Source organism: Pezoporus flaviventris, unplaced genomic scaffold (assembly GCF_033815535.1).
Source record: "Pezoporus flaviventris isolate CSIRO_AGI_PZ_B2104156 unplaced genomic scaffold, CSIRO_AGI_Pfla_v1 ptg000020l, whole genome shotgun sequence".
Lineage (NCBI taxonomy): Eukaryota > Metazoa > Chordata > Aves > Psittaciformes > Psittacidae > Pezoporus > Pezoporus flaviventris.
In genome coordinates, this window is record NW_026892568.1 from 7,432,255 (window position 1) to 7,454,512 (window position 22,258).

The following is a 22,258-nucleotide window of genomic DNA, read 5'->3' on the forward strand; positions in this document are numbered from 1 at the left end:
CCATGCACAGGGGCACCTTTCAATATGTGACTTGTCGATAAAACTATAAGTTTATTTAGGCAAAGGGAATTTAAGAAATTAAGCTAAACTCCAGATGCCTGCAGTTCACACATTGTGTCCCAAGATAACATGAGCAGTGGCTCTAATAGATTGAACAGAAACAACGTTCGCATGCAAATGATACCTAACCGGACCAGAAACACAACAGATTTTTCCAATGTCCCCTATTATCCATACCAGGAAAATCAGTCGACATTTCAGGTGAATCACTCAATATTTCAAGTGAATTGTGAATTAGAAACTTTCCTCCACAAATTTTCCAAACCCAAGCCTTCAGCCAACACACGATTCAGAGAAATTCATTCCATTCACATTAATCCTGTACGATCATAACTGTTATTTTTATTTTTCGCCTATTTTTATCGCAATTAACATCACGCAAAGTAAGAAAACATCAACACTCTTACTCAACCGGCACCCACCAGCCTGGCCACCATCTTGAATGCGGGCAGCAAGCCGCCATCTTGGGCGAGGCTCTCCTTGCTCCACTCACACACAAGGCCCAGGGGAAGCACCGCGGCCGAAGGCTGATTTATCCGCTGTGCCCTCATCCAAAATGGCCACTGGCGCTTCCGATCCTCTTTAAGGCGGGCGGCGCGCAGGCGCGCCTGAGCTTGCTCTAAAACTGCTTTATGGTTTGGGGCAGCAGCAGGAAGCGGAGCCGTCCGGGTGCTCCATTCAAAGGGCGTCCATGCGGGTGTGCTGCCGCGCGGCCCGGGCAGGTACCGCCGGCGGGGGTGCTGAGGGGGGCGAAGGGGTCCGCCCGCCCCGGGGCGGGCTGACGGGTAGCCTGGCTGGTGGGGTCTGTCACAAGGAGATGCGGTAAGGGGGGCTGTGGAGAGCAGCGCTGCATCACCCCAACAGGGAGCCATCGGCTGCCCCCCTGATGTGCTGAGGAGAGCACCGGAGGGGTGGGCTGCGGGAGCGGCTGCCCCCTCGGCCTGGCTGGGATGCGGCTCGTACGGGCGAGCCTCAGCCGAGGGTCCCGGCTTGCCCCTTGCGGGGGTTAAGCCCGAGGTTCGCTCTGGATTTGGCAGCACGGTGCAGGCACTGTGAGTACCCGGGGGTGCGGAGACCTGTGAGGGCACGGCTCTCGCTGCGGGGAGGCGGGTGTGGAAAGCCCCGTGCATCGTCCTGACGTGGTGGGTGCTTGTAGGGAAGCTGTCAAGGTACTCGTTTGGGTGCTTTTGCTAAATCACCATCAATCGGGGGCTCGGAGGAAGTGTGTGGATGTTCGGTTTGGCGTTGAAGAGCAGTGCAGTGTCACACCAAATAAAGTCAAGTGAAGTTAGCAGCCCCCAAATACCTAAAAATACCTAAATACTGTAAAATTGGCTGGTAGAATTTATGCGTTCACTTAAAGGTGCGTTTGTGACTTATTTTAAGTGTAACTTTTCAGAAGGTGCTTTGAACAACCTGCTCTAAGTGGAAGGTGTCCCTCTCCATGGCAGGGGTTGGAACTGGATGAAGTTTAAAGGCCCCTTCCAACCCAAACCAGTCTGGATTCTATGATTTTTATCCCCTGAGGCACCTTCTGTGCAAGCAGCAGCCTCTGTGAGATGATGCCGTTGACTTTGAGGGGCCAACTTTAAGCCAATATTGGCATTTGCATGATTGCACTTTGCTGAATGAATTTGGGGAAGAGATGTTATATCAACGTTTGCATTAATGGATTTATTTGGCATGCGAATTGTGTTTTAAGTAGGATGTGTTGTTCCTGAAATACTCCCAGATTTCTGCAGTGATTTTATTTGATAACTTGTTGATGGATTTTTAGGTTGCAGGCAGGAGAAGGCTTTGTATGGGCGGAAATATTTTCCAGTATATTGAGATCAACTTCAGGAATCATTTGGTAATTAAAGCCTGATGCTTGGCATCCGGAGGAGATGGAGTGTGTCTTATGTATAAGTGGTTTTTGTCTCTTTCGGTTTCAGATTCTCTCCGATGTGTTGCTATGGGATTAAAATAAAGTCATCTGTGCTTTTTATTTAGCTGAAAAGACTGGGCTAGGTTTGATTTATTAAATGGAAGAAAAAGAAAATCCCCTGGAACTTTATGTCTAAACTAGGCAGTCAGTACAGAGTTGCAGAGTGTCATGTAGGATCTAAGAACAGCAAGGTCACTGAAGGAATAAAATGTTCTTACCCTGGACATCTTTTATAGTCTAGATTAAGACTCGATAAGTCCTGAAAAATGTTGGGAATGGAGTGTTGGAGTCAGCAGTCATTTTGAAGTCTCACTTGTGATTTTTTTTCTGTCCAGCCAGGTTTCATGAGTCAGTCTGGACTGCCGGGAGCATTTTCTGAAGATGTACATGTTGGTTGAAAGCCGCACGAGTTCCTATCTTCATCTGAAGAGGTCCCCTGGCATCCGCTCTTGGTCTCTCTTTGTTGGTAAGACCCTAAGGTTCCTCAGTTTATTTCGGAGCTTGCCGTAAGGGAAGGGGATCATAATAAATTCCTCAAAGAACTTCTAAGAAGAGATGCCTGTCTTTCAGGCATCTTTCTTTCAAGAAGAGGCATCATCACACTTTGAACTTTCCACTAGTGTAGCCACTGAATGAGTCTGTAGTCTTCTCTGCATGGTAGTTTCACTGTGAGAGTTTTTCACTCTGTCATCTGCAGAACCTCAGAGGCTCATGGAGAGAATTTTCAGGCAGTTCTGGAAGATCAGGAAAAGAAAGCTTATTATGTATCATATAGCAGTGTAAATGTGAAGCTTCTGAAGGGGATGCGTACTTACACTGAGAAACATCTAGGCTTCAGAAATGGAAAAACCTGCAGTGCAGCAGTGCTGTGGCTAGATCTTGTGTGTGATTAACAGCACTGCATGTAATAGGAAGTCAGACAGGATGTTGTGAAAGGCGTCTTAAAACACTACTGAAAATGCAGAAAGGAAGATGGACTTAGTACAGTGTACTTGGGCTGCACTGAGAGAACTGCTGGGGAAAAGGTGGCATGTTGTGTTTTCCAACAGACCAGAGCTCATTGCAGTAACACTCCAACCTTGTCATTGCTTTCAGTTATGTCATCTTGTCAGACTTGTCACCGAGACAAGATCTTTGCAGTTGCAGCAGCCCTCTGGGGTGCGAGGTACTCTTTCACTGCTTCCTCCTCAGTGGGAGAAAGGAGCTGGCAGCTTCTGACACAGCTTGATCACACGAGTTTTCTTTTGGCTCCACAGAGCACATAGAGGGGAAGAATAAACATTGCAGTGTTGGTCAGCACGCTGAGTTGTACTGCACTCGAGAGGAGGTGTGGTGTAATGGGTAGATGGAAATCCCTCTGATGTGCTGTTCCCAATTCTGTCACCACCTTTTTAATTCTGACCTCAGCCCATGTGCTTTTAGTGTGTTGCAGAACAGGAGGTTCAGAGCAAAAAAACGCAAACTGACTCTTTCATACAGTGATGGATGTAGCAATCACATTTGTCCCTATTTTGAGAAGTGATGAATTCATGAATATTCATAATTTTATTGGGGAATTTTAGATGGTTTGAGCTGCTTGTTTGTCCTAACTCTCTCTCCTCTCATCCTAGGAATAGCCTCCATAGGTTTGGCTGCTGCTTATTATAGTGCAGGTAATGGCCTATAATTTTATTTTAAAGAATTGTTTCCTGTTGATCTGTTTTTCATGCTGATGTCTCATCTCTGCAGCTTCTGTCTCGCCTCAGAGGCAGTAGAGGTACCTATTGCATTTTGTGGTGTGAATATTAAAATCCAATACTAACTGTTGCCTGTGTGTGGCTTACCGTACTTCAGTGCTCTATTTCTTTCTCGGTCTCCCTTTCCATTTGCAAGGGTATTTTTAATGATGATATTTAGCACTCTGTGGCATTTTGTACTTTCAGTGTGTTTTGTAAATGTGATTAGCTGGTCCTCACAGCTCTCCTGGGAAGACATATAATGATTGTCTGCCACCATAATGAAATGATTACCTTGCCTTTGGTGGAAGTGCTCTGTTTCTCTGGAAACCGTTAAATCATCACTAGCAGAGATTACTCATACAAACACCTTTAGAGAGGACACACTATTGCTTCACCCTGCACCCCCTGCAAGAGCAGGCTGCACTGAATGCCAGGTATCCTTCTGTTGATGGAATTTGTTCTGCAGGCTGTCCTGTGATTCTTTTGCTCCATCCTGTTGACATCAAAATTTAAAACTTAATAGTGTGTAGGAATATGCTACCAATATAATTAATGTATTATTATTTAAAGAGCAAAGTCCAGTGAAAGCTGCTTGAGATACCAGCTAGATCAGCCTTTTTTAAAGACATTGCAACAAAGGTTTCTGAAACAATACTCAGCAGCGTTCTACTGTCTTCAGTAAAAGCCTGAGTAAGCAAATTGTTTAGGTTGCTACATGTTTTATGTCCATGTTTTCAGGACATAAAATGCAGATGTTTGTTTGCCAAGAGGCTTGACTGCTTCCTTTTATGAATAAGCATTTGCCTCTCTTACCCTTGTTGTCTGCAGCACAAATATTTGATGGTTGACAGCAGGTTGAGAGTTTTGTAGATGCCTTTGCTTTTAGAGAAGAGAAAGATGTTTAGTGATGTTACAGCCTTGCCAGCAATACGTGTGCTTGGAGTCTTTGGAAAAATATGAATATGTTTTTATCCTGGGAGAGAGCTGTTAAACATTTTACCTTACAACTAAAGGCACAAATGTTGCATCAGAGAAACCCCTTTTTCTTTTGCTGCATTTAAAGGGAGCATGTTGATCTTAAAACTGACTGCTTGAATACCAAAGAAGGACAAAACCCCTAAATTAGTGCATTTTTTTGCATTGTTCAGACAGCTTGGCCTGGAAGCTCTTTTATATGGCTGGGTGTTTCTTTGTGGCAGCGCAGAATCTGGAGCAGTGGGAGGTAAGATGTTGAACTCAGGAAACACGAGGTCGTGCAAGTTTAGAAGCATTTGGCAGATGGTGATTCCAGCAGCTCTGTGCTCTTGCTCTGTTCAAACAGACAAGTTGTGCTTTTGGTTTTGGTGAAACCCTTTGGGGTTGCTATACTAGAATTAGAATTAGAGCAATAATTCTTTCACTACACAAGCATGAACATGAAAAGCTAAAAATAAGAGTTTTTTTATAAGGTGAGAGTTGCCGCAAACAGTTTTGTGGCCTTTTCTTCATCTTATGTAGAAGAGACAGAAAAAATAGCACAGTTGGCTGCTAAAACATTATTTTGTGCTTATTTTCTTTCCAGCTAATGACAGAATGACCACTAAATAGGATAGATCTAACCTTCCAGAATACTCAGCTGTTTTCCACTGGGAAGAGAGTGTTTGTGAAGCTGATTTATCTGGTGGTTGATTTGTTGGGAGCTGGACTGAGAGCAATAACCCATCATGTAGGCTTGTCACCTTGCTGACCTGAGTTGTCGTTAGAATAAGCAACCCACAGATATGAGGCATCCTTTTTTCATTATCTGTCAGGGATGTTTTAAATCTGGTGTGAACCTGGCCCATATAGCACAACACTGGAATTTTGGTGGACTTAGTCACTATGTTAGTGAAAGGTGTAACTGGAACTTTCATTCACTGGGTGCTTATACTATAGGCCAAATGCGTTCACCAGAAAGCTCATGGAGAAAGAACTCCAAGTTAGTGTTCAAATTTGATTCCAGGCAATGTTATTATTACATAAGGAATGTGTCAGGAGGGGCAATGAAACAAGCTTCAATTTCCTTCTAGAGGTAACACAGGAGATATGCTGAAGTCTGTTAAAACCAAGAGCAAGGCTGTGGTTTTCAGTCTAATTGAGGAATGTCTCTAAAATAGCTATGTACTTTTCTGTTTCCAAGATTCTTTTCACATATAGCTGTTATTGTTTTACTTTGAAGCATAGCTGCTGATGGTGTTTTTAAGAATATCTTGACTTCTTTATTTTCCATTTTTACAGGAAGCTGTATTTGATAAGAACAAGGGAACTGTCTGCTTAAAAACATTCAATCTTTACAAAAAAATACTGACCTTCTCCAAAGGAGGCCATGAACAAGGTGAGAAAGCAGTATGTGGTAGCAAGTGTGATGAGCAGACAGAAGAAATGCATACATGCCTCTTCAATAAGCTTCTCTGGAGTTCTGTACTCAAATTAGTCATATCTGTTTCCAGATCTGCTTTGTTCATAAGCAGCAGATGTTATCATAAGCCTGTGTGGACCCAAATGCTTTTTCAGGTTAGGGTGCTGAATGCATCCTGTTATTTTAATCCAAGGCTTCCACACTGCTTTCCGTAATAGTCTTAGCCATTCCTTTGGGATGTTAATGTGCAGGTTTGCTTTTCCCTTGGCTAGCCTGCTTTGCAGGTGGGACTGGTGGAAAAACTTAAAATTTGGATCTAGGAATTGAGATTTCTGTCATCTGATCTGGTTTTGATAGCAGACAAATCTTTAGAGATCATATGCAAGCAGGCATGTTATATCCTGCAGGTATAAAATATGCATTTAAAACATCATATTAAGTAGGTTCAGCTTAATGCAGTATCTTCTTTCTCTTGAGCTTCCTGTTGGAGTAACGTATGTTGAAGTCTAATGTGTGTGACTTGGTTGAGTCACTGTGAGACAGGAGCTCCATTGCAAACTGAAGTAAGATCCTCTTCAGTGTCAGATTTTTCTGATCCTACTTGCTAGTCTAAATCAAACCAACTCTCAATATACTTAGAAAACTGGCAAAATTTGCAGTGTCCGTAAGCTGAACTGGCTTTTAAACTAAGAGATGGAAGATAAGAGATGGGGGAAAAAAGGATGTTTAATGTTTCTGAACTTTTCTTTAGGGTATATTTTTCTTTAGGGTATGCTTTTAAGTATATCTCTTCCTGAGAGGTTATTTGGTAATATGTTTCAAGTACCATTAATGTAGGGATGCAGAGATCAGCAGATGCTCTTCGCAGTTAAATATTCCAGTATTTGTTCAGCCTCAGTAAACTGAACGCATATTTACCTGCTCTGCGTAGAAACATGGTTAAACTGCCATCAAAATGGGAAGCATAGGTAATAAACTAATGGTCCCCAGTTCCTGAGAGGCAGTATAGCTTGTTCATTAGGGTCTATACCAGCGGATATGTGATGTAGTATCTCCTGATGCTGATATGTGTGATAGCAGTGTTTGTTTTGCCTGAATAGATCAGCAATTGCTTGCTCTTGCAGGACTGCCCTGGTTGTATGAGATCAGAGCAATAGCACTCAAGAGCATGTAGTCCCAGTGGTGCAACTTGCTAGCAGCAGTGCTGAGGACTTACTGTCATGCTGATAGACTATTTTGTTTTCCACATGCGTTTACAGTAGTGGCTGCACTGAATGAGATCCGAGATGTGAACGTGGAAGAGGAGACGGTGCGGTATTTCGGGAAGGGTTACGTCGTTGTGCTCCGCTTTGGCACTGGATTCTCACACCCACTGACTCAGAGCACAGTATTGGGTTGCAGAAGGTGCGCTGGGGACTTTTCTTTAATGAGAATGTGTGAGGTGGGAAGTACCAGTCGCATGGGTCAGTAATTGCCAGCTAATGAGACTCATCTAGCTCAGTTTTCATACTTGCTGATGTGACTTCGCGTTACTCAATTCTAACTTTTTTAAACCCTTTAATGCTTTCAGTTGCAGACTTTTGGGTACCACTGTCTCCCATCAGGAGACTGATTGTATTTAGATATCCAAGATCTCTCTGGTGCTGCATGTCTGCTGCAGCTACCCTCACTACCTCAGCTGTGCAGTTGCAGAGGGGATTAATTCTCTTCAATTCTATTCAGTGTATTTATCAGTTAACATAGAATTAATTTTAAGTATTGATAATAGGAATCTTGCAGCAGCAGCTGTGGGGAAAAGGATTGATTTGTTCTGATATGGAAGTAATGGTGTGGCTTGATATGCTTTCACTATTGAGATTATGTCAGTCATGCTTTATGTCGTATGTTGACTGTCCCTTCAAGCAGTTACTCTCAGGAATTAGCATGCCTGTTCTTGTTTTGTCTACAACACAGTTCCACTAACTTTTACATTGTTTCTTCTATTCCACAGTGATGTGGAAGCCATTGCCAAACTCATTACTAGTTTTCTGGAACTGGACAGAGTAGAGAGCCAAGAAGATCTCTCTCAGAGCAGCGAAACAGAGGCTAGTGATGCAGATGAACCACAGGATACCTATTAATAGTCATCATGAGCTGAAGAAAACAGAGGCTTTTGAACATCTGGAAAATATACTGATTGTTCTTCAGGAAAAAAATCCCTCAGCTTTGACCTGGGCATTTCTCTACATGTGCATTTACAATGGGAGGAATCTGTCTTAGGGGTACCTCATTAGTGCTAAACTGCTTTGAGATCTGCACTCCCAGTACTGCTGTTGGAGAGTCCAAAGCAAATTGTGGTTTATGTGCTCCTTTGCCTTAGTTCCTGCTCATGGACACTGCTGGCTTTTGAGCTCAAACTTGTCTAGGAGTAATTTATTAATGAGTTGGTTTGAAATCATGTATTACTTTCCCACTGATGAAGTTGAGATGCAGATGTAAACTTTGACTTAGTGCAAACATCTGCAGGTACAGTACATGAAGTGTAGAAGAGCTGAATTGTAACTCATATCACAGTGCTGTGAGGTTGATACTGAAATGTTGCAGATGACTGTATGTATTGCTGAATTGGTTTTAGGCAGCTTCATATATGCAGTTAGGTGATGCAGAATAGTGGCACTTTCATAGTCTCTACTACTGACTTGCTATTAGATACCAGTGGAAATTAAAGTCTTAGTGATTGTCTTGGAATTGGAAACATCAGTTTGACCTTATTACATTCTCTTTTCTGCACTTTCCAAGGAGCTGCAAATAGGAAACAAAAAATGATCATGGTGATGTTTCAACATCTTCAGGATGTTGTAGCTTAATCCTGTTTTACTTCTCTTCTGGGTGTAGTCTAGCCCAAGGCAAAATAACCTTTTTCTAAACTTAAACATTTACTATTTTAGCTGTGTATTTAGAAAGGAAGAACACATCTGTTACTTGAGGGAGGGAAGAAACTGATGTGAAACATGATCTACTTGAAATGATACCACTTGAAATGATACCAATTTTTTTTTTTATGATAGCTGGGATAGATTTAATGTTTGTTTTGCACCCCTGTTTTGCTCCAGGTGTGTAGTGTCTTCTGACCAGCGGTTTCACAAGTAGATAAAATACAAGTCTTCCAAGATACTTTTTGAAGTTAAAGCTACCTCTGTTAGTCCACATTCCTTCAGCATGCTGAAACTGGTGGTACTAAAGTTCACTAGGTTTTATTTAGGAATTGTGGGATCTTAAGACCTGAATTAGAAAATACTTACATGGTTACTTCTAGGAGATCTGAATGAGGTACAAGGTAGCTGTATGGTCTGACTTCATGTTTGGCCTGAGCAAATGTCTTTGGGCAGCAGTTTCTTCAGAGCTTAAAAGAACTGAGTTCTTGTTTCTAAGCACTCTACCTCTATGGAAGAAAAAGCTATGAAAAGTTTTCAGCAGAAGCTGTGTCCTGTCAGCTATAGTTTTATAGTGTTTCAGCTATATCTGAAACCAAGGGCATACTTATCTAACCAAAGAACAGGTGGTACTAAGATTTCATGTCCAGGTACTTAGAGCTAGTATGTCAGCTGTGAGAAAAAGATGCTCTTACTGCCAGTTTGAATGGGTAATAAAAGTGAAACAGGAATTCTCCGTTTAAATCCACTGTGAAATATACCCTATGTATATACATCCTTGCCTTAGAGAGGAGAATGAGATTGGAAATACGGAGCTTTTGAACTACAGTGTAGAATGAGACTGTTGGATTTTATAAGGACTTCCAGTAAGAAATAGTGAAGAAACTAGAGTATTTAATGGCATAATGTAAGCAAAAGGGCTCAACCTGCAGATAACCACTGCTTTGAGCAGGGGCATTTAGAGGGAGTACATTGTAGAGATGTGCAGTGCACTTAAATTCTGAGCCTGCAGATTTGATCATGGATGAAAGTGACAAAACTACCCGCATTTGATTGTGGCTATACTGGGTTTCTTCTGTATTTCCATGAGAGCTAACATTCTATGGAAGATAGAAATCACCACTGTTTTCCAGTTAAAAATTGGCTTTAGAAAGGTATATCTATTGATCTAAACCTGTGCTGCATTGTGTGCCCTGCTGCTGCTGAGCTCTTTTGTGCATCTTGTGTTAGTAATGTATATACTTATGGACTATGCAAAAACTAAAACAGTGTAAGGAAAATTCTGAATCCCTGGAAAGGGGGATGACCTATAGCAAGATAGAACATTGCTTGAAGTACATCTGAGTAGTAAGTTGCGTTTTGAGTTGATGTCCAGTGATCATCTCTGAAGATGTTCTGTAGTGTCCCCCTCACACCTCAGTCCTCTGATTGGTGGTAGGCAGGAGGGGGGTGCCTGCTGGCATGCACTGTGTTGAGGAGTATTTTGACTCCTCAGCCTGTCACTTGGCACAGCTGGTGTAATCCTCTCTTCCACTTTGCTGTGGCAGCTCTGTTGCTGTACAAACTGGCAGTTTCAACTGGGAACCCGAGTTCTATACATGAAGGGAGACTGAGTAAAGTCTTCGAATGCTGAAGGTTCTGCCTGTGGGCTGTATGTAGGGCACTGCTGGCTGATGAATGTAACTAGGTGCAGGTTAAGAATGTCTTGTCTTGGTAATTGGATGATGCTTTATGTGTATGTGTATCACAGGCTGATGTGTTTTCTCTTGATCCAGGTTTTGAGCTTCCTGTCTTCAAAAGCCTTGTTTCTTATATTTAGAACAGCCAGATTTTCATGTTTTGCAATAACTCTGTGCATGGAAAATTAACTTGCAAATTGCCATTAATGTGGATTTGGTTACGGCGATGCCTGTGGACTCCTCAAGTTGAAGGAACTGCTGAGAGCAGCAGATGCTAACCCAGAACAAGTTCTTTTCTTACCTCTGTCCACTAGTCCTCTCTGATCTTGCCACTCCACTATTTTGCTGAAGGCTTTTTTGGATGCTTTTCCTCAATTCTCTTGGGCCTAGCAAATAAAAAGGCCCAGTAAACATAGCCTTATGTGTGCCTGGTGTAAGGTGGCTTGTACTAAACGGAATGATGGGAATGACTAGTTTGGATTAGGAAAATTACAAACTCCTAGAAGAGTATTACAGGGATGTATTCACTTTTTGCTTCTCAGGCTGCCTGGTAGCTAGAGCCTGGACAGCTGTAGATCATATGACTTATAAATGACTTGAAAACCTATGTAATGGCCCTTAGGTTAGATCTAAAGCTCTGGCCCATAAAACTTACACTTTCTCTTCTATCCTTTAATATAACTGTATGGGAAGTGCCACTTAGCACATGCTTCACCTTAAGCTTGAAGAGCACATTTGGAGTTTCTTGCATGCATGTGGTCGGGTGGATCATGGCCTTAGCTGTTGCACTGAGCAACAGCTAGGCTGCATGTTATACAGAGGGAAAAGCTGTATTTAAGCTAGAATCTAATATGCTGGTATTTCACAAATTGAGGTATTCCAGTAAGTGGGATCAATTCCTCAGAGGAAATGGAAATATTTATCCTGTATCACTGATATCTGCCTCTCGTGCTGTATTTATGAAGTTACACATACACCAAAAACTAAGCTGCCTTACACAGTAAATCATGCTAGTTCTAACACTGTAGCAGACTGCTGAGAGGCAAAAATGTTAGGAAAATGTTTAGAATACTTCAAAATTGCAGGGCCTTCTATAGTGTCTTTTTATAAAAACCCGTGCATTGAGAAAATCAACTTTGATAATTTTTGTGTCACTGTAGCATTTTAGATTGTTTTTTTATTAAAATGGACTAAAATATTAATGGCTGTCTGAATTACTGCTTGGCACAGATTTACTGAAGGAGACAGTGGCTGGAGGACGGGGTAAAGGAAGCCCAAATACCTAGCTCTTTACTGACTCCGTTTTCACTTTTGCAGCAGTCCAGCTTTCAATTTCATCTAAGCTGATATATCCAACTCTCCACAGGTGAATGTATTTCTATTCCCCTCCTTTAAACCAAACCAACATGCCACATGCAAAAAAAAAAAAAAGGAACTTTCCACAAACTTCTTGAGTATCAAAGGATTTATTAAAGTAAAATAAATTAAGATCTTGTTTAGTTCAAGGTATGTGGCTTTGGTAATTAAGGTTTACATAGCCATTGATTCTATAGCTAAAAATCTGCATATGGACTTAACTCCTGTAGCCGTCATTAAATAAGTTAGATTTGTCTCATGCTGTACTTGTACATCCTGTAGCTAGAGCTGTGGTCTTTAGAATAGATTGTTCCAAGTAGATGTCAATACCTGTGCTTCCAAAATAAGACTTTCAAGAAAGCAATAAATGAAGCAAACAGGAATATTCTGAATACTCATGGTAAAGTAGCATACTTACTTAACTACCAGGCTTTTGAACTGATTTTCCATTGTGGTGATTATCTGAATGCTGTAGTTAAGTCCAGAAAATATATTGCTATACACAAGTTCAACATTAAAGCAGAATGTAACATAACAGCATTTCCCCCTCATATTCAGTAGACTTCAGCCATGCTTCAAGCGTGAATGAGTCTGCAGTCTCTCAGGTGAAATGGATATGTTAAAGTGACTGGGATGGTGCTTTTCTGTGGTGTTGGGATGATGCTTAGCTTTGATGCTTTGGTAAGAAGTTTAGAAGACCAGCATGTTAAGGCAGCTTTCCCTCACAGCCAAGTGTCACCGTCACTGCTGGTAACAAGCTCCTTTTCCAGAGCTCCCTGTTGCTCTGATAGTGCATCTCTTACATCTGCTGTAGCCTCGTGAGCAGATCAACAGCAGTTCCTTGCTCAGACTTCTGCAAAAGGCTGGAGGTCAGTTTCCTGATCTCAAGTTCACCAAAGCTGGATTTAAAACTGATGTTTCATGTATTTCAAAGAATGGAAAAGTCCAAAACAGAATCTGGAACAAATCAACTGCTACATGCTATGGAAGGGCTTGTCATGATGGCATGGTAGGACATTTCAATGCAGCTGAAAGACTGAGTCACAGTACAGAATGTAAGGACCCAGAGCATGTCTGAAGTATCCTAAATCTTGCATTTTGTAGAAACTGTAAAAGGAGAACACATTGGCTACTGACTAGAGTAGAACTCATAGAACTCTTCCAGGTCATTGTTATGTAAGAAAGTCTTACTACTACTAATAGTGGAATTGGAAGAAACTGGGTTTTTCTCCTGCCTTGTAAAAGAGCTAAGTTGTGACTCTTGTGCTCTCTTACGCAAGGGGAGCAAATCTCCTTCACAGGGCAGGTGATTCAAGGCTCAGCAATGCATTAAGACAGGAAAATTAAAACAGAGCTGCAGCCTAATACACTACCAAGTTCTTTGATGCCTTCAGGTCACTTTCATCACAGTTCTTGCTTCAATTCTCAAGATGACAAACTAGCTCAGTGACTAGCTGCTGATCTCCACTAGCTGTGTTTTCCCATGGAGTAAGACAGACTCACTGATGTGTCCCTAATTTTGTGCCTTTATCGCTTCGTCTAAATCATCCACCACTTGCTGCAGCTTCTGGAGGCTGGGGTAGACATTCTCCTCCATCCACTCCTCTACAGTACATTTGTGGAAGACTTGCTCCATGGCTGCTTGGAGGTCTCGCACCACACCATTCCACTTGGAGAGAAGACTAAGCAGGAATCATAAGAGAGAAACAATCACATTTGCAGGTGAGCTCTGCCCCAAGGGAGGCTTGGCTTACTGGGCCTTCTAAAGGGAGTACAGGCCTTAAAATGCCTTAACAGGAAAGGAGCATCTATTACAAGAGCTCAAAGGACTTGACTTTGTGCAGATGCACAAGGTTTGTGTTTTGAGTACCATTAATCTTGGTGCTTCCTGTAAGCAATGACTTTTTCAGTACTGAAATATGAACTCAAAGCATTAGACGCATTTTAAGTCTAACTGAAACTTACTGTGAGACTTGGGAATTTAATTCTGTTTTTTAATCAGGAAGAGTGGATGCAGCTGGGTATTCACCTTACCACAGCAAAAAAAAAGTACTAATTACGTATTCAGCACGAACCAGCATGATGCCTAGGACAAGCTCTGGAAAGCTCATAGTGGAAGGGAGCAAGGTGGAGTGGTCTGGATTTGTTTCCCCTGCCTGGAACCTGGCCCACAGGGAGCTCCTGCATGGAGGTGAGTAACTGCTGTAAGAGGCAGCAGGTCTGTACAGGAGTAACTCCATGGACAAGTTAGAGTTTGTCAGAGACCAATTTTGTTCTTGTATTCAAAATATTTTTTCAGTGGAAGACAAACATGCTTAAAACCGTAACATGAATACTTCATGCTGCTTGGTTTCCACTGATGCTTCTGTAACAGTTCAGAAGGCAAGGACTCAAAACTGTATGTACCTGAATGCCAAAATATGACAGATTTTGTTTCCCCTATAATGCAAAGTTAGTGGTGTTACCTTACTGCATCTGGCTGAAAGTGATGCATTATTATGGGATGGATAATCTTCCTTTTCCTGTGGTAGGGGCTGAACCAGCCTGTGACATACCTGAAAACAGATGTTAGCATGAGCAGGTTTTGACACAGCAGCAATGCACCTGTCTGTAGGCTGACAGGGAGGTGATAGGGCTTTAGCTGAACTACTTCTGCATAAGCAGAGACAATGCTTATGGAGTAAGTAAACTGAAGTCTTTGTATCAGGGTTGTAAAAGACTGTTCTTGGCAGATAAGAATAACTGATCATGTGTTGCAATTTAAGTTTTATTTCAAGCTCCATTTTTTGTAACCACACCATTAAAAAGAATTTTAACTTTAAATAACAGCTGTAATTCAGGGAAGAACTAGCTTCTTGAGATAAGGCAACACATACCATTTAGGAGTCCTGCTGAAATACTTCAAATTTGAATCAAAATGCTATGTTCTGCTGAGGTGTCAATACACAGGGATGCAATGCCTGAAACAGAGCTTGATGTTTAAATCACTTTGCTGGAGTTATGCCCTGTCTTGAGAGGATACAGCTCCAACACTCCTGCAGACAGCAGAGAATCAACATAAATCTCATTACCTGTTCCTTTCAAGAAGTTCATCCACTGATGACTTGAGGTAGAAACTAATTTCGGTCACAAGCATGAGGATATTGCTCCCAGGAAAGGTTCCCAGACTTGTGCTGTCCAAAAAAGATCCATGAGTTTCTGAACTCACCACACCATGAGAAGCATCCGAATCCTACAGCTGGAATTTTACCTCATGAAAGTATCAATCTCCAGGTTAGACATTCCCAGGAGCTCTTCTACGTTTTCTTTAACCTTGTCAGAATAACCACCTGGCAGAAGACAGTGGAAATACATAAAGGAGCTTAAATAACCAGAATCTTCATGAAAGGGCTTTTCAGGAGTACTCTACATTGGCTTAGTTCTCCTTGGGTGAAGATGTTTTTTAGAAGGTAAAACAGAGACAGAAGAAGGGGTGGGAGGAGTAAGCTGTGTTTCACACAGTTGCCTCATACTAGGTAAAGCGCTTCCTAGCTATGAGCACTGCGTATTTTTAGTGCCTTAGTTAAAAACCAGAAGTTTGTGGGTTTTTTTAGGTTGAAAATAAGAAATGCAGTTAAGACAAAAGTTCTGTTGGCAACTGCCTGTGAAGAAATCAGAAACTAAAGGAAGTATTTTACTTGATAGTGTACTTCCTAGATGAAACTGGATTAGTTACAATGACTTTTACATGTAAACAAGATCTAAATCTCATTTAGTCTCATTAATCTAATTTATATCTAAAAGCACCTCATTTGTATACCAAAAGTGCTTCAAAGTTCTGAAAGCAATTCAGCTACCTAAATTATTTTTAGTAGGAGCATGAAGAAGTTTGTGACCCTTTGCAGGTGAGAACATAATAAATGATTAGTATACTATGGCTATCTTTAAATAGCTAAGCTAAGAGCTTTCTCTGCTTCCATATCACAGACATGCAACGTCTAATTTATTGTTCATAATGCAGACCATGATCAGATAGTCAAACCACCTCGAAAGATAAGCCTGTGTCAACCTTGGGGCAGTGTCACTTCACCCTTGTGCTAGGCATAAGCTGAGAGAATAAAGTTGCCATTGTACCATTCTTTAGTGTTTGCAGACATACAGCCAAGCATGGAATTGCCACTGGGAGAAGCTCACACAAAACAGAGAAGTGATCATATCTAGATAAGAAAACATTAATTAATTAGGCATTCTATGGTTAGAACACACTAAACAAGTGGGAATTCCTAATATTTCAATCACTAAAATTCTAAGAGCTCTAGAAACATTGATTTCTGTCTCCAAGAAGGAACCTTCTATCTCTGAAACACCAAGTGTTCTTATTTTACTAACAAGAACAGCTCCAAACCAATTTATTTTCTCAAGCCAAATTAGGAATAGAAATTGGAATTCAGCTCTCTGGTATACTTTCAGATCTCCTGACTTGCATAAACCCCTTTTTCTCCTTCACTGCATTAACAAGTTTTTCTCTCTTATGCAACTTCATTCTATTTTAATCCACATTAGATGTTCAGGTATACACCGTGTATTAACTATGCTGTCTATAAGCAGTTTAAGGTGGCACAAAGTACATTCAAGCCTTCAGATTGAATCTGCTGTTGTTGGTGTCTGCCAAAACAATCACTCCTGCTGACTAATGCTGTACTGGTTAGCTGGAACTCTGAGATCCACCCTTTGTAGACAGTGGCTAAGGTCCAGCACTAACCAACAGCAAGGACTGCAGGGTTGCAAAGTTCCCTTCTAAATCCCCAACTTCCTTGGACCTCTTAAGGAGTTTTTGGGTGGAAGTTTGCTTCCAAGTGATCCTTAGAACCATTTAAAAGGATGTTCCTTACCTCTGCCAGCCGGTCAGTGCGATACCTTCGAGGACATCGGCAGGGCTTTTGCTTGCCACTTTCAGCCACTGAAGATGGTTTTTTAAGTGGTGTCCAATAAGGATTAGAGACTGATTCACTCCTGTAGCTCCTTTAAAAGCACTAGCAAACCACACCTTGGAGAAGCCACATCTACGATACTTCTCTATGAGATGCACTGCAGTAAGACACAAAAGAACACTTACAGGACAAGTTTTTCCCTGTTTTCAGCCTTGACTTGTAATGTTCCAGTTAAAGGGGACACAGGGCCAGTTATAACAGGCTTGTCCCACCAAGTTTTGAGCATCAGCAAGGAGGGAGATTTGACATCTTCTCTAAGCAACCTGCTCTGGTGACTGCCCTCCTGGTTTCATGTGCCCGGCTACTATATTCCATTCCCCTGAATTGCTAAATTGGCTGCAATGCTACAAACTGTACGCATGTAATGAGAATGCACATCATCTGACAACTGATTGTTGAAAGAAAATAAATAGTAGCAACTATTAGGAGAAACCAAGCAAGGGCTATGTTTATGATATTAAAGCACCATAATTACTTCTATGCAGCTCAGCAGAGATGTACAAACCTTTGCCTTCCACATCCAGGTCCGCTGCGTAGTCCCAGATCATCGGCTGCACAAGCTGTGGCACCCCAGATTCTGAAAGAAAGAGTTCTTTTAACTGAAAACAGCCAGTTAAAAGCGAGAACTAGGTATGTATTACTGGTGTATCAGCACATGACTGAATGAAGCTATGGCTTGTCACCAGGACCCTTCAATTACAGCTGAAGTGCCCCTGGCCTTTATTCAGCCTGGCCGGAATTTGGACATGTGATTTTCATGTGCCAGGGGCCACTAAGTCCTCAGATGTTTTGAAGTCACTAATATGGATCGGCAGTGACAATTCATGGGAGAGCCTCATCATCCCAAACTCATCTCATTCTCAGTCCCTTGCATCTATCTGTATACCTGCTGGTTGAACTAGCCGAGCTACAAACTGTACACAAAAGATTTCAGCTAAATTCAAAGGAAGTATTCAGCCTTTAAGTCAAAGATTATCTGAGCTGTGTTTGCACAGAACTTCACTTTTCAAGATGCCTTTAAAGTACAAGTAAAGATACAGATTTAGTTTCAAATCTTATAATAATCAACCCGACTAGTTTTAAACATGAGAAACCAAACCCTAGAGAAACTGCAGTAAACTGTACAGAAACTCAGTATTTTAACTGCATCCCTTTTAGCTTGTTTAGTCTGGTTTTGCCTGTGGCAGTAGAGTGCACTTTCCTAGAAGCTGTGCTGCGTTTGTGGAAACTCCAGGAATCTCATTTGCATTTTTTGGGATGACTTCCCAATGTTACAGCCATGAACAGGTCAGTCACTGCTGGAGGAGCTGCACAGCTCCTCTGGTATTGTCTAAACCTGTTTAGAGCAGACATGTAAGGTGGCTCTGAAAATGCTGGGACTCCATCTGTGCTGGGACTCCTCACAGTTTAGCAGAAGTTTCCTATTTTTCAAGCAGCAAGACTCATGATGTAAAGTTCTTGGAGCTATCCCACAGTTCTGTATCAGAGTTCCTCATGATGTGCACTGTGATCACATACACTGTCAAAGATGCTTACAGGGTTGCAGCTTCTCTGTGGGAACCAGATGCTGCACATCTAACATGAGCAACAACTAACATGAGCAGATGGTGAGAGGCACAGAAATTTAGACTGAGATCACAAATGCTAATAGTTTTGGGGTTTTTAATGTATAAAGAAAGCAGAATTGATGGCAACCGCTGTGTTTTCATTTGTCACTGTGTATTACCAGCTGCAAAACTAAAGTATATCTGTTGAGACTTACCTACTGTAATGCAGAAAGTCTGTGATGTAGCCAAGACTGAGTGTCTCTTCTCTCTGGTCTGTCACTGTGGCCTATCTCAGCTATTCTCAGATGTGTTGTTTTAACTGGTTGTGTGAGCATTTTCTGTATGCTACAAAACCTGCCTCACCCCATCAATGGCCACACACCTGCCAGCGTCTCCTCACTTATGCCTCGGAGCATGTCATCCCACACGATGGGTGTCACAGTGGGGTAAGATGAGGCCACACAACTCGCTACTGCTTTTATGTGGGATAAGCACAGCTTCTCTGGAGTGTTGTCCTGTTGCTGCAGCCACTGCTTTGACTCCTCTCCTTCGCCGAGGTAGTAGACCTGAAACATGAAGCAAATAATCCTGACTTCGTGTACAGGAATAAGTGGAACAGTTTGCCACAGTATCATGAAATCATACAGCATTCAAAACCTATTGCACAGATGTGACACATTGAGTGCATGTATTTAAAAGCATCTCTCAGTGTTGAAGACACTGCAAGCATTTCTATCAGTCTGCAGGAGACTGCAGCCATGACTAAATGCATCATATAAGGCAATATCCCTATAGAAACTAAAATATTTAAAGAATAATTAATGAATGCTGTGTTTGTCTTTGGGAGTAGCTTCCATCAAACTTAATCAGTTCAAATCTAGCAACCCTTAGGTCCTGAATTACATGAAATGAATCTCTTGTATTGGGGAAAGAGATTTCTCTATGTGAATCTAGAACTGACTTGGAGGCACGTCCAAGAGCAGCCCCAGCATCCTTGTTCTACACACAGAGTGGATTTGGGCCTCTTACGCTGGATAAGCATTTAAACTGCCTGCTGGTTTAGAGCAGGTTTTATGTAAACTATGTTTATTCTACCTAAATAGGGTAGAGATGATGTCCTGTGCTACTGGAATTACTTAAAAAGGCTTTTCTAGACAGGCTTGAGCTGGTGTTTTCCATCCCCAAAATCCTACCCCAATGTCACCACTGAAATGCAGAAGCCCTGGCCCTCACCATCATTCCTGACAAGGAAAGCATTCCTGGCTCAAGACAAGCCCCACCTCATCACATCCGATGTGAAACCATTTTACGTCTCCATGCAGTGCCATGACCTGGTCAATCATGGCTTTGACCAGTGCCCGCGACTCCTCCTTGTGCGGGTTGAGGGCGTTGGGAAAGGCCTTCACCTCCCGGAGATGAGCAAACTCTTTGTGCTTCAGCACAAACTGCAAGAGAAAGGAGAGCTCGGGGAACAACCGCAACGCGCAAGGGACAGCGGCGTCCCCCTGTGCCAGCTGGGCTCTGCTAACACTGGTCCTGCTAAAACCTGGGGCTCGGCTGCCTGTGAGCTCGGGGCACAGCACGACTACAGGCAGGAGGGGCACGGCTGCTGCTTCGGGCTGTCGTGGGGGTCTCTGACCACGAAGCACCCTCCGGGGCGCAGGAAGCAGGGCGGGCAGTGCAGCATCACCCAGCCCAGTGCCCGCAGCGCCGGATGGCTGCAACGCAGGCAGTGATGGTGACTCCCCAGCAAAGCCCCCTCCCTCCGCCATCACCCTGCTCAGCCAGCCCCGCGCTCCCAGGGCTCTCAACCGCGCTGCCGGGGCCGGCGCTCACCTCCATGTGCCCGAAGGTCTGCACCAGCGGCACCACCTCCAGCCCCTGCGCCCTCGCCTGGCTCAGCACGGCCCGCACCTCCCCAGGGCTGCGGGAAGAGCGGGAGGTCAGGGCAGGGCCCGCGGTCGGGACCAGGATCGGGGCCTGCCCGTCGGTACCTGTATGCGTGCGGCGCCCGCAGCGGCCCCAGCGGCCCCGTGTACGGGAAGGTGTCCTCGTACTCCAGCAGCAGCCCGGTGGCGCCCAGGGCGCGAAGCAGCGGCAGCACCTGAGGGGCAGGAGGGGACAGCGGTGGGTGGTGCCGGGCCGGGCTCCCCCGAGCCCCACCGCCGGCTCCCCGCCTCACCTCCGCCAGGTACCCTGCGCGGGGAGCGGCGCCCTTCATGTCCAGGTGCACCAGGCGCCGCGGCCCCGGCCCGCCCGCCGCCATGCCCGCCGCATGCCGCCGCTCCGCCCTCGATTGCTCCGGACTGCGCGTTGGACGCCGCACAGCCGGTCCGCATCGATTGCTTTGGCCTGCCGTCGGCGCCGCGGTACGCTGGTACAAAGCCCTCGGCCGCGGCTGTCTGTCCCGGCTCCGGTGTCCCGGCCCTGTCCGGTCGCTGCCTCGCTGTGGGCCCCTCCGCCGCTCCTCGTATTCTGGTGTCCGCTTGTCTGAGACGCTGCTGCTCGGCGGCCGATTGCTTTCCCCTGGCAGGCGGGGGAGTGCCGAGCGCATCGCTCCGTGCCGACGGGCGCGATGGCTCCGCAGCGGCGGGCGGCGCCGCGGGGTCCCGAGAGCGGCGGGACGGTGGCGGGGCAGGGCCGCGGGGGCCGCCGCAGCAGGTACCGACGAGACCCACCGCGTGTCTGCGGCGGGCAGCTGCCACCTGCACGGGAGCGGCAGCGCGCGGGGCCGGCGGCTGAGGGGAGCGGCCTGTGGCAGGGCCGCCGGCCCCTGCGGCAGGGCGGCTGTAGGCTTTGGGCGCGCCGGGCGGGTGGTTGGGAACGTCTGTGTGCGCTCGGGGTGCCGGGTCAGCCGGGTGTCGGTACTCCCCTGCCATGGAGGCCTGGAGTCAGCCAGGTTGGAAAAGCGCTTTAAGCTCATCCAGTCCAGCCGTTCCCCAGCCCTGCCAAGGCCACCCCTAATCCGTGGCACTGAGACTTCGTCTCCGCGTTGTGTGAGCGCTTGCAGGGGCGGTGACTGCAGCCCTGCCCTGTTCCAATGCCTGAGCACCCTCTGGGGAAGGAATTGTTCCTCAGCTCCATCCAAACCTGCCCTGGTGCAGCTTGAGGCCGTTTCCTCTTGTCCCACCCCTTGTTCCCTGGGAGCAGAGCCCAGCCCCTCCTGGCTCCATCCTCCTGTCAGGCAGTTGTAGGGAGCCATCAGGTCCCCCCTGAGCCTTCTCTTCTCCATCTGAACCCCCCAGGTCCCTCAGCCCTTCCCCATCACACTTGTGCTCCAGGCCCTGAACCAGCTCCATTCCCTTCTCTGGCCCTGCTCCAGCACTTCAATGCCTCTCTTGTAGTGAGGGGCCCAGAGCTGAACACGGGATTCAAAGTGCGGCCTCCCCAGGGCTGAATACAGGGATCTGGTAGTGGGTGGCTGGAGTGGTCCATCACAGGCTCTGGAGTGGGTCTGTTAATTACATGGAGCTTGTTTGCCTCCCCAGTGCCAAGAGGAGCCGAGGCCAGCAGGAGTCACGGTGGAGGTGGCTGAGGGCATTGTTCCTCCTTGCCTCTGCCGCCATCAGTGCCCTCCTGAGCTGGAGGTACCTGGGTGCTGAGGATGGAGTCACTGAGGTGCTGGCCCATCGCAGAGAGACCCTGCAGGACAAGTTCATCGAGATCCCCTGCTCCGAGGACTACGACAGCCACAAGAGATTTGAAGGTATTT

At 44.7% G+C, this 22,258-nt stretch overlaps 3 protein-coding genes across 6 annotated transcripts in view; 2 read left to right on the forward strand and 1 right to left on the reverse strand.

Moving 5' to 3' along the window:
- The first annotated feature begins 425 nt into the window (after positions 1-425).
- LOC133270422 (cytochrome b-245 chaperone 1) lies at positions 426-8,788 on the forward strand. 4 transcript variants are annotated; one of them, XM_061455631.1, is made up of 7 exons: positions 430-782; positions 2,327-2,453; positions 3,598-3,639; positions 4,854-4,927; positions 5,962-6,058; positions 7,342-7,486; positions 8,073-8,788. In XM_061455631.1, the coding sequence occupies exons 2-7, from the start codon at positions 2,369-2,371 to the stop codon at positions 8,200-8,202; spliced, it is 573 nt and encodes a 190-aa protein (XP_061311615.1). In that variant the 5' UTR covers positions 430-782; positions 2,327-2,368; the 3' UTR covers positions 8,203-8,788. The 4 variants fall into 4 exon arrangements, with proteins under 4 accessions (XP_061311617.1, XP_061311615.1, XP_061311614.1 ...); XM_061455630.1 differs by having other exon boundaries at positions 432-782; positions 2,323-2,453; XM_061455632.1 differs by lacking the exon at positions 430-782 and adding an exon at positions 931-948 and having other exon boundaries at positions 2,323-2,453.
- A 3,332-nt stretch (positions 8,789-12,120) lies between these two features.
- Positions 12,121-20,900, reverse strand: HEXD (hexosaminidase D). The gene is made up of 12 exons (XM_061455616.1): positions 20,729-20,900; positions 20,541-20,650; positions 20,383-20,470; positions 19,827-19,991; positions 18,929-19,112; positions 17,505-17,576; positions 16,901-17,096; positions 16,143-16,225; positions 15,280-15,358; positions 15,101-15,202; positions 14,495-14,584; positions 12,121-13,711 (listed from the first exon to the last, which is right to left on the reverse strand). Exons 1-12 carry the CDS (start codon positions 20,810-20,812, stop codon positions 13,543-13,545), a joined length of 1,422 nt encoding a protein of 473 aa, XP_061311600.1. The 5' UTR covers positions 20,813-20,900; the 3' UTR covers positions 12,121-13,542.
- A 128-nt stretch (positions 20,901-21,028) lies between these two features.
- OGFOD3 (2-oxoglutarate and iron dependent oxygenase domain containing 3) overlaps positions 21,029-22,258 on the forward strand; it is a 40,246-nt gene continuing 39,016 nt past the window's right edge. The window contains exons 1-2 of the mRNA XM_061455634.1: positions 21,029-21,207; positions 22,035-22,252. Coding sequence (XP_061311618.1) covers positions 21,122-21,207; positions 22,035-22,252 — 304 coding nt within the window. The 5' untranslated portion in view covers positions 21,029-21,121. The remainder of the gene's footprint in view (positions 21,208-22,034; positions 22,253-22,258) is intronic.

Bases quoted from the DNA above. Each gene is read 5' to 3' on its own strand.
- LOC133270422 (XM_061455631.1), top strand. From the start codon at position 2,369: ATGTACATGTTGGTTGAAAGCCGCACGAGTTCCTATCTTCATCTGAAG. The intron at 2,454-3,597 runs GTAAGACCCTAA...CTCTCATCCTAG, and splicing joins CTCTTGGTCTCTCTTTGTTG to GAATAGCCTCCATAGGTTTG. The intron at 6,059-7,341 runs GTGAGAAAGCAG...ATGCGTTTACAG, and splicing joins CAAAGGAGGCCATGAACAAG to TAGTGGCTGCACTGAATGAG.
- HEXD (XM_061455616.1), bottom strand. From the start codon at position 20,812: ATGGCGGCGGGCGGGCCGGGGCCGCGGCGCCTGGTGCACCTGGACATG. The intron at 20,651-20,728 runs GTGAGGCGGGGA...CCTGCCCCTCAG, and splicing joins GCGCAGGGTACCTGGCGGAG to GTGCTGCCGCTGCTTCGCGC. The intron at 19,113-19,826 runs GTGGGGCTTGTC...TTCATGTTTCAG, and splicing joins TTCACATCGGATGTGATGAG to GTCTACTACCTCGGCGAAGG.